At 36.9% G+C, this 14,580-nt stretch overlaps 1 protein-coding gene across 1 annotated transcript in view; it reads left to right on the forward strand.

Moving 5' to 3' along the window:
• Nucleotides 1-13,135, forward strand: part of VAPA (VAMP associated protein A) — a 34,464-nt gene extending 21,329 nt beyond the window's left edge. Inside the window, exons 3-6 of the mRNA XM_054816459.1 lie at nucleotides 4,326-4,429; nucleotides 6,443-6,523; nucleotides 9,384-9,560; nucleotides 10,486-13,135. Coding sequence (XP_054672434.1) covers nucleotides 4,326-4,429; nucleotides 6,443-6,523; nucleotides 9,384-9,560; nucleotides 10,486-10,644 — 521 coding nt within the window. The 3' untranslated portion in view covers nucleotides 10,645-13,135. The remainder of the gene's footprint in view (nucleotides 1-4,325; nucleotides 4,430-6,442; nucleotides 6,524-9,383; nucleotides 9,561-10,485) is intronic.
• Nucleotides 13,136-14,580: the final 1,445 nt, after the last annotated feature.

Genomic DNA, 14,580 nt, shown 5'->3' on the forward strand with positions numbered 1-14,580 from the left:
TTGCTTACGTCATTCTGACAGTCCACAGAATTTTAATAGCTATATGTATAATGGCCTAATCCTATACTGGACCGTACAATGTCAAAAAGACCAGGTGTTATTAATTGTGGGAGCAGACGTTCTCAAGAAAATGGGAAAAGACTAGGTATCAGTCTTCTGATTTGGTAAATGATTTTTGTAGGTCATTCTGCTGATCATTTTGAGATAAGAATCTCCTGAATAACGGAGATTCTCAAGCCAGTGACTGTAAGAGGTGAGAAACTCTTTATTTCTTGGGACCTACCATATTTCCTAACTTGCAGAGAGGAGAATCCCCTTTTAATAGACTGTGGTCTTACAGGTTGTAGAGATCACGGGCGATGCAGGTGTGAGCTCCTAGATCTCCTAAGTCTAGAAAGCTGATTTTTGTAGAACCCTTGGAGAGCTGTTGCAAAGCAAAAGGGAAACATGGAGAAACCCTCAAAGCTTTTAAGATTCAGATCTTTATACTCTTTGGGAAGTTTAAAAAAAGCTGGAGAACTAGCTTCAGGTGATACATTCAAATGTTGCAAGGAATAACTCAGGAATACTTTGTATTTATGATTGATTAAAACCTTCAGGAACTTCCCTTGTAGGAGAGAGACCAGTTTTCTAATCTAATATAATCTGTAGAACTTCAGTATTGCTTACCATGAGCAGTCCAGCATCTTGCGGATGAAAGATCATTTTACTGAGAATTGTTTCAGGATTCAAGTAGTGAAAAGCTTACTTTATTTCCATCTTCAACTTAGAGCCGTTTTGCCTCAACTGTGTGTTTGATCAGGTATTGAGGGATCTTTCCTGTGGGTAGACATACATCACGATTGAGATATTGCTGAACTTTCTCTTCAGGGAGTTGAATAGGTTGAAGTATTCCATTTGCCTATCGTAAAGTCTGTTTTCATAGTTACCGATAATCCTTTTAATATTTTGAATATTTCAGTTTTTTAAATGATGAAATACCGGAGCTGTAAACAATATTTCAGCTTCAGGTTCACCAGGGAAACAGTATCATACTGCTCAACTCTTCAGTTTGCATAGCAGGGAATCTCTGATACCCCTTTTTCTGTATTACTGGATTCTCATGCAGTTACTCAGCTACAGTGACCCCAAGACGCTTTCATGTGCAGTTGTTTAGTTACAGTGATTCCACAACGCTTTTCAGAATTAAGTTCTTTTCCCCAAAGTGTCAGCATCGTATTTTTGGTTTTTAACCTTATAATTTCTTTTGGGTCATTCGTTAAGCCAAGCGCGCAGATAATTTTTCTCGTGACCCACTTTATCTCGTCAGTCTCTCAACTGAATGTTTTCAGTGCTGACTCATTTTTCATATAATTAAACATAGATTTCTCTCACATTGTTGGGCAGACAGAAATCACTGTAGGATACCATAGGCTGAAATGCTGTGTTCAAAACTAAATGTTGAGATACTGTTGGCTGTCTTCAGCCTGTATAATGCATCATGCTGATTCAGAGTCAAGCCAGTTTTTAATAAATGCATTGTTAGAGATGGGATTTAACAGTCATTTTAAGGAAGTCCATGGGCATTTTGTTTATCATTCAATTGTGAATCACTAGGTAACCTTCTTTAGCCATGTTTATATCCTTTCTTCCAAAAAATACTAATTTGGTAAGAGCTGTTTTTCTTTACTTTGATGCCCTAAATGAACTGTTTATTATTGTGTCATGTATTGCTTGTTAACAACAATTGCTTGTTATTGATTTTTCTTTTCAGAATATAGCCTGTTACTCTTCTTCCTTCACAACTCGTTACTGTTACTTGTTACTGTTCTTCCTTCTGATTTCCAGACCCCTTTAAGATTTATTTTGTGGAGATAAAGCCTTCCTCCATAGAAGACTGAGGCCTATTAACAAGAGGCTTCCTTTCATAGCTATTTGTTGCAGTTCCCCTAGAAGTGATCTCTGGACTACTCAGGGATTCCAAGAACATCTTGAAAACTGTGGCTTTGTATATTCATGAGATTTTCCGTGATTACTTAAAACCATGAAGAGCTTGAAGGGCTCTTTGGATCTGTGGATTGTCTTTTTCTGCTGCTTTTCAATTCAATCAGGTTTTCAGCTGTTACCGAGTGGTCAAAGAGCATAAAGAGCATAACGGTTATCCCTGTTACCCAAGGATTCTGCCAGCATGTGAAAAAGTTCTCTGATGATGGAAAGCTGGCTTTGCCATCTTTCAAGTTATTCCATCTGTTCCCTTGGCTTTAGGAAACTGAAGTACTGCATACTATTCAGTAGTCTGTTGATGGAACAATTCTTAGAGATAAATTGCTATAGCATCTGTACCTGGAAGAAGCATTTAGTTTGATCAGTTATGTTTTGGACCACGGTGAGACCAAGGATTTAAGGAAACCGGACTTTTAAACCTTTCCAAATAGGATTGTTTGAAAGCATGTCAAATACTGCAATTCCTTTATGTGCTTTATTTGTGTAATATATCTGATGCACATTATTCACTTATCCTTTGATTATGATTTATGTAACATTTAAGGAAAATAATAAAAAAAGCGATAACCATCCTGTAGCAAACACCTGGAACTTGTAACTAATAAGTAAGGTCTCAAATTAGGTGGCAATGTAATTAAATTTAGAAGTAACTTTTTTTTCATAGGTACTAGGCCAAGTTAGTAATTTTGATAGTGTACTTAGTATTTTATAAGCTAATGCAGTTCAATCCTACCATGAAAAATTTATTCTCTGTGTGGAGGGAAGCATGTTGAACTATACATCCCATGAAGATTCAGAATTGTGGAAAATATAATTGAATTGTTGAAAACTGTAGCAATATCAAAGTATACAAACTGAATTGGTTTAGAATATATGGGAAGGTTCAGAGCACACACTGTGCTTTTCTAGCTAAATCAGTATTTCTGCTATAGCTTTTTTCATTGCTGTAAAATAGGTAAATATACAGATATCTGTTGATAGGACTACATAAATGTAATTTTTGGGGTTTTTTAAAATCTTTATCTGAAACTACTTCAGCTTCAACATGAGCCGGCAATGTGTGCTTGCAGCCCAGAAAGCCAACTGTATCCTGGGCTACATCAAAAACGCGACCAGCAGGTTGAGGGAGGTGATTCTCCTCCTCTGCTCTGCTCTCGCGAGAGTACCTCACCTGGAGTACTCTGTCCAGCTCCGTGGTCCCCAGTACAAGAGAGACAAGGACCTGTTGGAGCGAGTCCAGAGGAGGGCCATGAAGATGATCAGAGTGCTGGAGCACCTCTCCTATGAAGACAGGCTGAGAGAGTTGGGGTTGTCCAGCCTGGAGAAGAGAAGGCTCCGGGGAGACCTTAGAGCAGCCTTCCAGTACCTGAAGGGGCCTCCAAGAAAGCAGGAGAGGGACTGTTTATCAGGGAGTATAGTGATAGGACAAGGGGTCATGGCTTTAAACTGAAAGAGGGTAGGTTTTGATTAGGTATCAGGAATACATTTTTTACAATAAGCGCGGTCAGGCACTGGGAAAGGTTGCCCAGAGAAGTTGTGGATGCCCCCTCCCTGGAAGTGTTCAAGGCCAGGTTGGATGGGGCTTTGGGCAATGTGGTCTGGTGGAGGGTGTCCCTGTCCATGGCAGGGGGGTTGGAATTAGATGATCTCTGAGGTCCCTTCCAACCCAAACCATTCTATGATTCTCCGATTCTCTTAATTTTGTATAAACATATACTGAACTGGAATTCCCATTCTGTGGAAGACAAGTGTATGTACACTGTGAAATAATTTATCTTTATAGTTCACTCTGAGTCCTCATCCTCTGGTAGACCAAGTTGCACGTGTACCCACATACACATATTTTAAATATAATTTGTGTGGCCCTGTACTTTCATCTGGAGTAAGGCAGCTAATTGTCTCTAAAAGGAGACTAGGGGACTAACATGATGCCTTCCTCCCCACCCCCCCCAACTATCATAATATGTGCTACAATTCTTTAACTTTGCATTCACTTAATCAAAAAATGTGTTTATTCCAAAGAAAAGTCCTGTGGCATTTGGGATTATTTTTTTTTGTCTGTCTTACAGGATCTGTTTGTTCATACTTGTATATGAAATGTGTTTTAGCTATAGTAAGTACAGAAATAATCATGTCAGCTACGTCAGGCTCTGAAAAACTTTAAGATCTTTTCTCTCAGTACCCGTTGGCACAGTGTATATCTTCTCTGTTTTCAACTCTGCCTTTGCATTTTAACTTTCAGTGTCGGCTCAGTGAGAGGCAAATCTAAAGTGGATAGCATGCTTGTTGCAGTGATCAGCTGAAGAATCACAGTTTTGTACTTTATTGTTTCTTTCGAACAGTAATGCTGCAGCCTTTCGACTATGACCCAAATGAAAAGAGTAAACACAAGTTTATGGTACAAACAACCTATGCACCACCAAATATTTCAGATATGGAGGCAGTGGTAAGTAAAAATAGTGTAAAATGACTGTTGTTTTTTTTTTTTTTTTCCTTAAAAATTCAGGCTTAAGTGTAAATGAATAGTATTTTTGCAGTTTATTTTTGGAGAAGAATTGGGTTTTCTCTGAGCAAGTATAACTTCCGTATGTGATTCGGGGTTTTTAATGTTAAATACAAGCTTAGTTCTTAGAACTCACCTAGTGAACTGGTTGAATGGAAATAGTAGTGAATCTAAAATCAGTTCAGTGTTAAAATATGGGCATATTGTACCTTATACACAGCTAACCTGAAGGGGATAAACATTGTATTTGAAGGAATTGAGTATATTTAAACAACAAGCCTAAAGCTGTATGAAATGGGTGCATTTGGTCTGAAAAGTGTTTAAATGAAATGTTGAATGGGATTATAATGAATTAAAACATTTGGAAGACTTAAGATATGTCTTATTGCAAGATACCAAGTGGCTAAACGCAGCACAAATTATAGATTTATCTTCTGTTTTAATAGAACATGTAGTAGATTCAGTTCTTAGGCAGGATTGGTCTTATGAAAGATCCAGAAAGAAGATGCTTGGGTTTGTGCTTGTTAGTTCAGAAGTAAGGACGCTTGTTTCTGATGTTACAAGCTGGTAGCAATGGGAAGGAAACATTTGGTTGTCAGAACATGCCCTTGAGGGTGTATGTAGAGTCCCATAAGCATGTGTATTAAGGTGGAGGGGAATGATGCACAGGCTTCTGTCTCTAGAGACTGTTGCGAGGAATGCCTGAGTTTACACAGGTATGTTCAACATTCACTCAAGGCAGACAGAGGAGGAGAGGGGAAACAAAGGATAAAGATGAGGTTTTATAAATCACTGTAATTCACTAGATCTTTGCCGGTTTAGGCTCTGTCCTCTCATATGAAGGCAAAGACTACTGTGACATCACTCTTCACTGGACAAAGTGGAAAACCTTTTAGATTTTGTTAAGCTTTTGAGACATGTAGCTAGAAAGTTAACATCTCTCTTCCTCATTGGTCTGGTTTACTTTTTCTTAATATGGTCTGACAGCTCTTGGTTATGTGTGGTAAGTGAAGCGCAACTATTTGGTGAGGATATAAAAATCCACTTTAGAATACTTTTCAAATAACTGCTTTCTCAGTGTGTTCAAGTATAGAATACTGAGAAGCGGATCTTGCAGAAAATTGGTAATTGTAGTTATAAGTTACTATACAACTAATGCCACTGGATAAAAAAAAAAGGGGGGGGGGAGTGGGAAGGATGTTATGAAAAGCCTGAGTATTCTAGTCTGTAAAACCTGCAGTTCTAAGGTAACTTCAGAGGACCTATTGTTGGAAAAATTGCTACAGACTTCAGATCAGTCTCTGAGCCTAAAGATTTAAGCCAACTACATGAAGTGTATCCTTTGAAAGTTAATTGTCAGTTGAGCAGAGAGATTCCGGCATATTTCACCGTTACTTAAATATATTGACAACCATTAGAATCTGACATGTTTTTTATAAACAGCTTTGAAAAATTCTCTAGGCCAAACTGTAATGTACTATGCAGTAAAAGGAGGAAGTGGTTCTGAAATACGAAGAACTAAAGAAATTTACACTGGAACTAAATAAAGAGTCACTAAAAGATGTTTTTCAGTGTTGTTTAAAATTGGTGCTTCCAAGATGGCACATAAGGAGTACATTTACCAAGGAGTGAAAGAGCTAGAACTTGGTTCTTAAACTGACTCAGATGGTACTTGTTCCTCATTGTGTGTTAAAGGAACTGCTGTATTGTCCCCTCCCTGTCCCCTGCAAACCTCTGGATCTATCCTTGCGTTCAATTTACTCATTTCTGTTTCCAGACTTAACTAACCATTTCTACACTTTTTTGCGTAGTCAAAGTGAACAAAAAAAACATTGTTCAGAAACAAGTCTGAAAATTGTAGCTAGGTTAGGGGAGGCAAGTACTAAGAGCAAGATTATGAACTGTTGAGATGTTTGCATGAGTCTGGCATGCTAACTATATTAATTGTTGTCTTAGTGGAAAGAAGCAAAACCTGATGAGTTAATGGACTCCAAATTAAGATGTGTGTTTGAAATGCCTAATGAAAACGATAAACTGGTAAGTATGAAAAGAGTAAGAAACTGTCATACACTGGCTGTTAGGATCTCACAGAAATTTGTTTTGGATTTGACTTGTTGATTAAATGGAATGTATGAAATTGTACGAAATTAGACAGGAGGAGAGTTCGGTATATAACTTTTCAAGGATTCATAGAACAGCCCAGGTTGAAAGGGACCTTGAAATACCATCTGGTCCAACCTTTCATCAGAAAGGGAGCACCCTGTCCAGCTGCATCTTAAAAACCTCCAGCAATGGAGACTAGTGCCCAAAATTATTATCCTTTCATTATTTTTATTATTGATCTGCTTTAGCATTTTTATTGCTGTCAGATTAAAAAAAAAAGAAAAAGAATCTTCGATACTGTGTACAGTGAAAAGTGAATTGCATCATTTGCTTTTTGAAGTATTAAATGCTTTCCAATTTTAAAACCTTTGTTTCTAATTCAGCTGAATTAGAAAAGGAAGTACTGATTAGAAATTAATGCATGCTTTGGGAATCCAAAATGCATTTTTAAAGGTAGTGGTAAAGACAGAGAATCGGACAAAATAAAAATCCTATTACCTCTTTCATGCTCTTGATTTCAGACAAAGTCTATTCCAATTGTGTAGGAGACGACAGTTTCATTGTATACAGACTGAAGATGTCTGTTTTGTATAGCTTGATATTTGGAAAAATAGGTAACTCAGTTCCCTAAAAGTTTTGCAGGATATGACTAAATTTTTATGCATTAACTTTTTTTTTCTTTTTCACCCTCATACTTGAAATTCTGATTTATGGAATCTTAATACTGTATATTCTGGATTGTGTTTTTGGGGATTTTTTTTTTTTTCGGGAGTGCTGCTTTTAGCATTATGAATTAGAGTGCTGAAGTAGGATTCCTGTAAACAACCTTATTCATTTTATGGCCTTGACTTTTCTTTTTAGTACTGTCCATTTTTTTGCAGTAGCATATAAGGCATGTTGGGGGAAAGCAGCATGAATCTATGCATGTAAAAAAATCTCATTATTTACATTGCATAAAGGGTCCCAGTGAAGGCTGCTAGCTGGCTAGTAGCTGTCTTTGCAACCATTCTTTTAATACAGTTTTTGGAGTGTAATTTAAAGATATTTTTCAGATGTGATATCGTTATAATGTTTTTGGTGTGATTATATATATATTTTTTATTTTTTCTTTGGGGGGTAGAGGATAATTTATGAGATGCAGCCTTTTATTCAGGTGTAAGCTGCCTAAGTGTGTGTTAAATGCTAAAACTGTAAAGGTTGAGCATTTATTATGAAGGCAGTTGTTTACTTTCTGTGGTTTTTATCTTACTAAAATACATCTTAGATATTAGAAAAATTATACTTTTTTATAATTTTATAAAATGTATAATGTAGTGAGAGAAATGTAGTGGATTATACAAAATTACCTCCCTTTGTACTTTCTTTAATGTGATATCTTCATAGTGTTGACTGTACATAATGTTTGTATTTTCTGAGTAGCAGCACAGAGTAGCAACCCCCTGCTTTAGCAGTTGATTTGGTCAATCCCTTAAACTTGGCAATGAGAAATCTGCCACGTCCTGAGAGTAAGCCTCACCTGCCACCTCAGGATATACCTACACTATGACACAAGTATTTCACTCCAGTCAGCAACAACTTTCTTCAGATCCCTACCAGTCGTAGCCAGAAGATTGATGTTAAGAAACCAGTCAGTGAGGTCCAACAGCAGAAGGAGGTTTGTTCCAGGGAGATAAGTCTTAGGTCTCTAGTGAAGTTTCAGTGCTACTAAAGGAATTCAGTTCAGCTAGCAAACCAATTAACAAAGCAACAGGTCCTGATCTCCTTACTCATGATATAAGTACGTTGGACTTTTAAAATCCAGTTAGGACTACCTGTGTGGAGTAGCAGGGTCTGGCTCTTAGGCTATCTGTGGCTGCATTGCAAAAAAATGTAAAATGCAAGTAGGTGCCGTAGACCAAATAACTGCTGTTTGCATAGGAACGAAAGAAATTCTTGCGTCTTTTCTTTAGTTGCTTTATTATTACATAGATATGTTTACTTTTAATAAGTTTTCTGTTACATTTAGTATTTACCTTGGACTACTTTGGTTATGAAAGATGCAGTATGGTGGTGATTTAAATGACATAGCTGTGTAGCCAAGCGAGGAGGAATACAGAAGCCTGAATCTGAATATGAGCTGTTTCCGAGTATATTGCCATGTGAATGTGTTTTTACAAATGGTAACCTGGGTTATACAGTTGAATCCCTTGTATTGATAATGTCTACTGACAGTGTATATTTTGAGCAGAGCTATGGGAACTAGATTTTTAATTTTATTTTTAGCTTTTTCACAGCTTTTTATGTGACTTCCACTTGTATAATTAGTAATGTAGTTCAGAGATGCCGTGAGATTTAAATTCCATGTTTGTGTGATATTTTATTTTCTTTCAGTAAGAGACGCTATAAGTGCAAAATAATTGTGCCATACTTCAACTTAGTTTGTGACACAACCTGTTTTCTTTTTACTTTGTTTTGTTTCTTAACTATTGCAAAATTACTTCCTTCCTTTTATTTTTTTAGACTGTTTGATGTATTTTATGCCATCTTTTGCATGCCTGCTGGGTCAGTGTTAAGCAGCTAAAGTATTAATTTTTGTCTCAGTAGCATGTAGTACCAAAATTAAACAGTGCAATCTCTTCTTGCTTTTTAATATTTGAGCTAATCAGAATTGAAGTGATAACAGAAGTCTTTGGTCAGATTACTGTAAATAGAAATTTCATTGAACTATATTAGTAGCTGGATTGTTGCAGTTTTAAACTGTGGATGATTTTTCTCTACGTAAGTAAAATTCTCAAGTAATTCTTAATATTTGTAGAATGATATAGATGCAAGCAAGCCTGCCCCAGTACTGAATACGTCTAAACAGGATGGACCGATGCCAAAACCACATAGTGTTTCACTTAATGATACTGAAACAAGGAAGCTAGTGGAGGAGTGCAAAAGACTTCAAGCAGAGATTATGAAGCTGACAGAGGAAAATCGGCACCTGAGAGTAAGTTCTGCTTCTGTGTTTTTATTGAAGTGGCTTCACTTTTCTTGATTGAAAGGTCTGGTTTGTAATTAGGCCAACAGATGTGTATTCCAGAAAGTAGATACGACTGTTAAAATGTCAAGAGTGATTTGTAATAAGATTTTACTGTTCTGTTTCTACTATATATTTTGAATGTCTCAGTGATTGAGATTTTGTGATTGTTATGGATGAGATATTGAAGCTACATAATTTTCTTCTTAAATGAAATGGTCCTATTTAAGGTAGTCTTAGTTACTTCAAGTCTAAATCAGAGATACCAAATCAGTAGCTTTTAATAAAAGTGCATTATTATTCATTAAGAATGAGTAAATGAGATCCAAAGGGGTAACATTCTGTATCACAAATGGTTAGTGAAAAAGAACAATTGTTTGGCCAGAGGAGGTAAGCAAACACTACTTTCCAGTACCTTTATGTAAAGGTGCTATTTCAGTAACCTGTAACTAGTCAATATGTGACTCTGTGACTTTTCTATATATTTGCTTTTGGGTATCTGACAATTTCATTGGCCATGGTAGCATTTTAAAGAACCAGGAAATAATGATGTCTCCACACCTGTAATTTTGATGACGTTGGAACATTTGGAGAAACACTACACAAAGTAGACATTTCTCCTTAACAATAAGAAATTACTGCTATTTCATTCTGCCACATAGTAAGTAAAAGCAGGATTCTTCACTGTGCCTAGCAAGAATTTCAGAATCTTTCTTAACCAGAGCATGGAGAGATGCTAGTGGATTACCTGTCCTTATTTGGAATATTAGTAATTTTTTTTAAACTGTATTTAAATGTTCACCAGTAAATTTGCCTTTGAGTTCAGTTTTTACACTTACAAAGAAGATGTGTTTATAATTTTTTTTCCGTCTGTGTTTTTTTTCCCCCCCCTCAGGATGAAGGCTTGAGGCTCAGAAAGGTAGCGCACTCGGATAAATCTGGATCACCCACAGCTTTGGCCCTCAGAGATAATGGCTCTAATTCTCTTCCTTCACTTCTTGTTGTAATTGCAGCCATTTTCATTGGATTCTTTCTAGGGAAGTTCATCTTGTAGAAAGGATGAGTGAGAGAAGCATGCAAAATGCAGCTTCCTTTTTTTTTTTTTTTGGTTGTTTTTTTTTTTTTCTTGGCCAGAAAAAGATTTGTTTACCTACCACTTCATTGGTAATATGGCCCAAGTGGCCATTTTTGTGTACAGCATCATAACAGGCTTTGCCTTTAATGATCTCGCACGGTTAGAAAACACAATCTGAAAAGACAAACTGTTCGGCTACTGGACAAAATTGTATATTAAGTCATCAATAGCAGGTGTCAGTTGCACAGTCAGTCCTTTATGAAAATTCATAAATAAAGAATTGTTCTTTCTTTCTGTGGTTTTAATAAGAATTCAAAAATTGTTCAGTCTTGTAAATGTTATTTTAATAATCCTTTAAAATTTTATCTGTTGCTGTTACCTCTTGAAAAATGATTTATTAGATCGCTAATCCCACTCATTCAGGAATATGACAAGAGGTATTCTGGGGGAAATGGTGCCTCTTACTGTGTAAATTTTCTCCTTACCTTACTTTGCTAATATCATGGCAGAATTTCTTTCTTATCCCTTGTGAGGCATTGTTGACAGTTCTTCATCTTTACAATCCTGTCCTATAATATTTAACATTACAAAAGAAATAAAATTGTTAACAGATTTTTCTGCTGGGTAGCCTGTTTGTATGTGTCGTACTTTTAGAAGGGATTCCTAACAAGTTCATTGTTCATGGTAATTTGCTAGTTGTAACAAATGGCTATTTTGAAGTTTATTTGCTTAAGTCTCTGGCTTAGACTGTTGTAATTGAAACTTGGGGGCAGGAGGGGGGGAGGTTTCAATTTGTTTAAAAAAAAAAAAAAAAGAACTGTTTTCTGGCTGCTTTCAGCTACAGAGAGGATGGTTCTCGAACCTGTTTTGGGACAGAATAATTTGGATATACAGCAGGTACAAATACCAGACATGAATGTTTTCAATATATTAACAATTTGCTTGGATTGTGCAGGAGTGTAATAATCAACCTTCTGTTCCATCTTTGGATCTTCTGGGTGTCTTCCAGGAGTCAACATTATTCTTTGATTTCATAAGGGTACTTAATTCACATATACTAACCTACTCAGTTTGTAATTCTCTTTTAGCAGATATTCAAAAATGCAAATTGAATGATTCAGACACCCACAGTGAATTCTATGATGCAGAAGAGTTGATATTTGCTGAGCGAGCCTCAGTTGCTCACCTTTTGAAAATTAAAATCATTTTTATGCAACTCTTGGGCAGATCTACCTGTGTTAACCATGTATAGCGAAGTTTTAAAGAACGCATTATTTGGGGGTCTGAAATGCTTCCCTGCACTTAATCTTATGTCTTGCCTCATCTGTCATAAAAACAAACAGTAGTATGGGAACAAAATATTATCTGTACTTCTGACTAAGCATAATCCAATACAGGGAATTACTTATAAACTGAAAAATTGCAGAAGGCATATACTCCTGTAAGCAAAATTGTGTATGCTCTTGGACAGCTTGACTTGATGTGGTGCAGCTAAGTGTGTTAGACCTTGGTATATGCACACCTTATGTAGCTGAGAAAAATGTTCTGGAGAAGTTGTATGTTATCTTGGTTGCCTTTGATTTCTAGTGCTTTTTTTAAAAAAAGAAAACTATAATTACATCATGTTCTGTCATTGCTCTCTGTGATAAACTTTTTTATAAAATCTTGCATATGTGCAAGGAAGATGATGAAGAAAATGCAAATACTGCTTATCTTTTCACTTAAGCATGCAAGCACAGATGTTTCCAATTCCTTGTTCCAGTGTCTGCATTCAAGTCTCCTTCCATCCCAGTGACTGGAAAAACTATGCTAAGGTCTTGATTATTTTGGTTCCGCTGGTTCAGAATGGTGTAATTCTCCTGATTTTTTTTTTCCTTTTTTCTCTCTAACAGAACATTGCCGCATCAAACTTTCATAGCCTGTTCCAAACCGATTAAGTGGAAAATAACGAAAGCAATAGTGTGCAGGATGTAGTTTGCTTCAGACAGAGCAGTCATTCCTGCATTGAAGGGGAGAAAAAAAAAAAATCCTCTGGAAGATCCTAAAATGTTTACAGCATACTGTACAGAGGTTTTCAAGGGTAGCTAGCACTTTCAAGACTTGAGAGCAGAAAAAGAAGTCCTTGCTTAATGCAGCTGACTCAGGTTTAGATGCCTGGCAGCAGAAATAAGGTAAAAATAACAAGAAAATCAGATTGAAATATCTTTTTTTCATAAATAACAAACAGGTAGTGATAAAACTTGGTCATGGTTTAAGTAATGTCTTCAAAGTGAAAGTGCGCAGCGGTCTCGTAACCAGTGTACTTAGTAATGGTATAAGGAGACTGTCTTGGTTTCCTGTAATCCCTTCATAGCTGTATATAAAATGTAATGCTAAAACTATTTTGCTCTCAGGAGTCACTTTGGATGAGATCAACTGTATTCAGTGAATTATGTAATATGGATTAAATTGTTTGTCTTTGTTCCTGAAATGGTTAGAACTTCTTGCTTTGTCTGCCTGCTTACTTGTGTATGTAAGCATGGGGAAATACAGTCTCTCCACTGCTCCTACTGATACAAGACGACGACAATGCCCATAAAGTCGTGTGAGGCTAAATGCGTAACTGTAGTTAAATATGCATTACAGATTGCTCTTCTGATTTCTCAAAAGGGCAAGATGGAACAAGTAAACAGTATCAAAGTAGTATTTTAAAGTCTTTATGAATATAGCACTTTAAAAAAAAGAGTAGTATGATGGTTCGGGGGAGGGGGGAAAGCCTAGTTAAATAGAAGATATAGCTTCTGTAGTAATTCTGGGCACCAAATTTAACCCACTTAAAAAAAAAGTATATGAAGTTCATTTAAGAAAAAGTTATTTATATCAATACACAAGTTATCTGTGCATTTCTATGCATTCTCTAAAAGCTGTTGACAAACACGATTGCCCCAGCTTGCATGTTTCTGCTACTAGGATTGAAGCCAACTTACAAGAAGCATCCAAACACTAGCTTGAAACTTCGTTATCCGCTTGGGAGGAGGGAGGGTGGAGGTGGAAGGTGACATTTTGCCAAAGGGGAAAAGACAAAGTCAATAAGCAAAACTTAATTTTCAGGGCTTTTTCAAAGATATTAAAAGTTGAAGTATTAATAAACCATTAAAAATGTAGTAGTGTCCTTTTTATTTTGGACCTTCTCCCTGACTATGTACCTTCTGTAGACTGCTGATACTGAATAGGTGTATCTAGTCTGCCTCGCAGGCTGTGTAGCTGCCCTGCTTCTAGGTACAGCTGGTAAATAGCATGGAGCTGCCTTGGGTGAAGAATCAGTGTTGAAGAGCAGGTGCCCGAATCCAGGCAATTCTGAGGATGCTGATGGCTTGTCAGATTTATAATAGTTGTCATGACAAAGAACTTTCCTTTTTGGAGTCCCTAGGTATTTATCCTTGAACTGACATGCCAGGGCAAACGCTTGCTTCGGTCTGGCAAAAGCTGGAATGAGAAGCTACACAGGTACAGAGCAACCCTAATAAACATTTACTGTAACAGTGAAATGCCCTGGTCTTCATGTTTGCAGGTGGGATTGAAATTACATAGCTTGTCTTTTCAGCCACGTTGCTGTAACAGTTTATTGCTTTGCTTTCTATGCTGGTTCCTGCCAAATGGCTTTGCGGGATGTGTCCTGCAAGGCAAATCCATTTGTAGCACTGACCACTGCTGCCAGGGGTGCTCTGTCTTTGCTGATCTTGAGCTTCTGTGGCAGCTTTAGTCTGGTGGCACGCTTTAGTGTTGGACAAGAGGGGAGGCTAAATCATAGAGTCATAATAAATAGAGGAGTCAGTTTTCACAAGGGTTCGAACTCCTGTAGGAAAAATTGAAACTAATGATGATTAAATGAGACCGATTTCTTTATTTCCTGTCTGACCTTCTTTTCCAGGGGCA

This window comes from Grus americana, chromosome 2 (assembly GCF_028858705.1).
Source record: "Grus americana isolate bGruAme1 chromosome 2, bGruAme1.mat, whole genome shotgun sequence".
Taxonomy (NCBI): Eukaryota; Metazoa; Chordata; class Aves; order Gruiformes; family Gruidae; genus Grus; species Grus americana.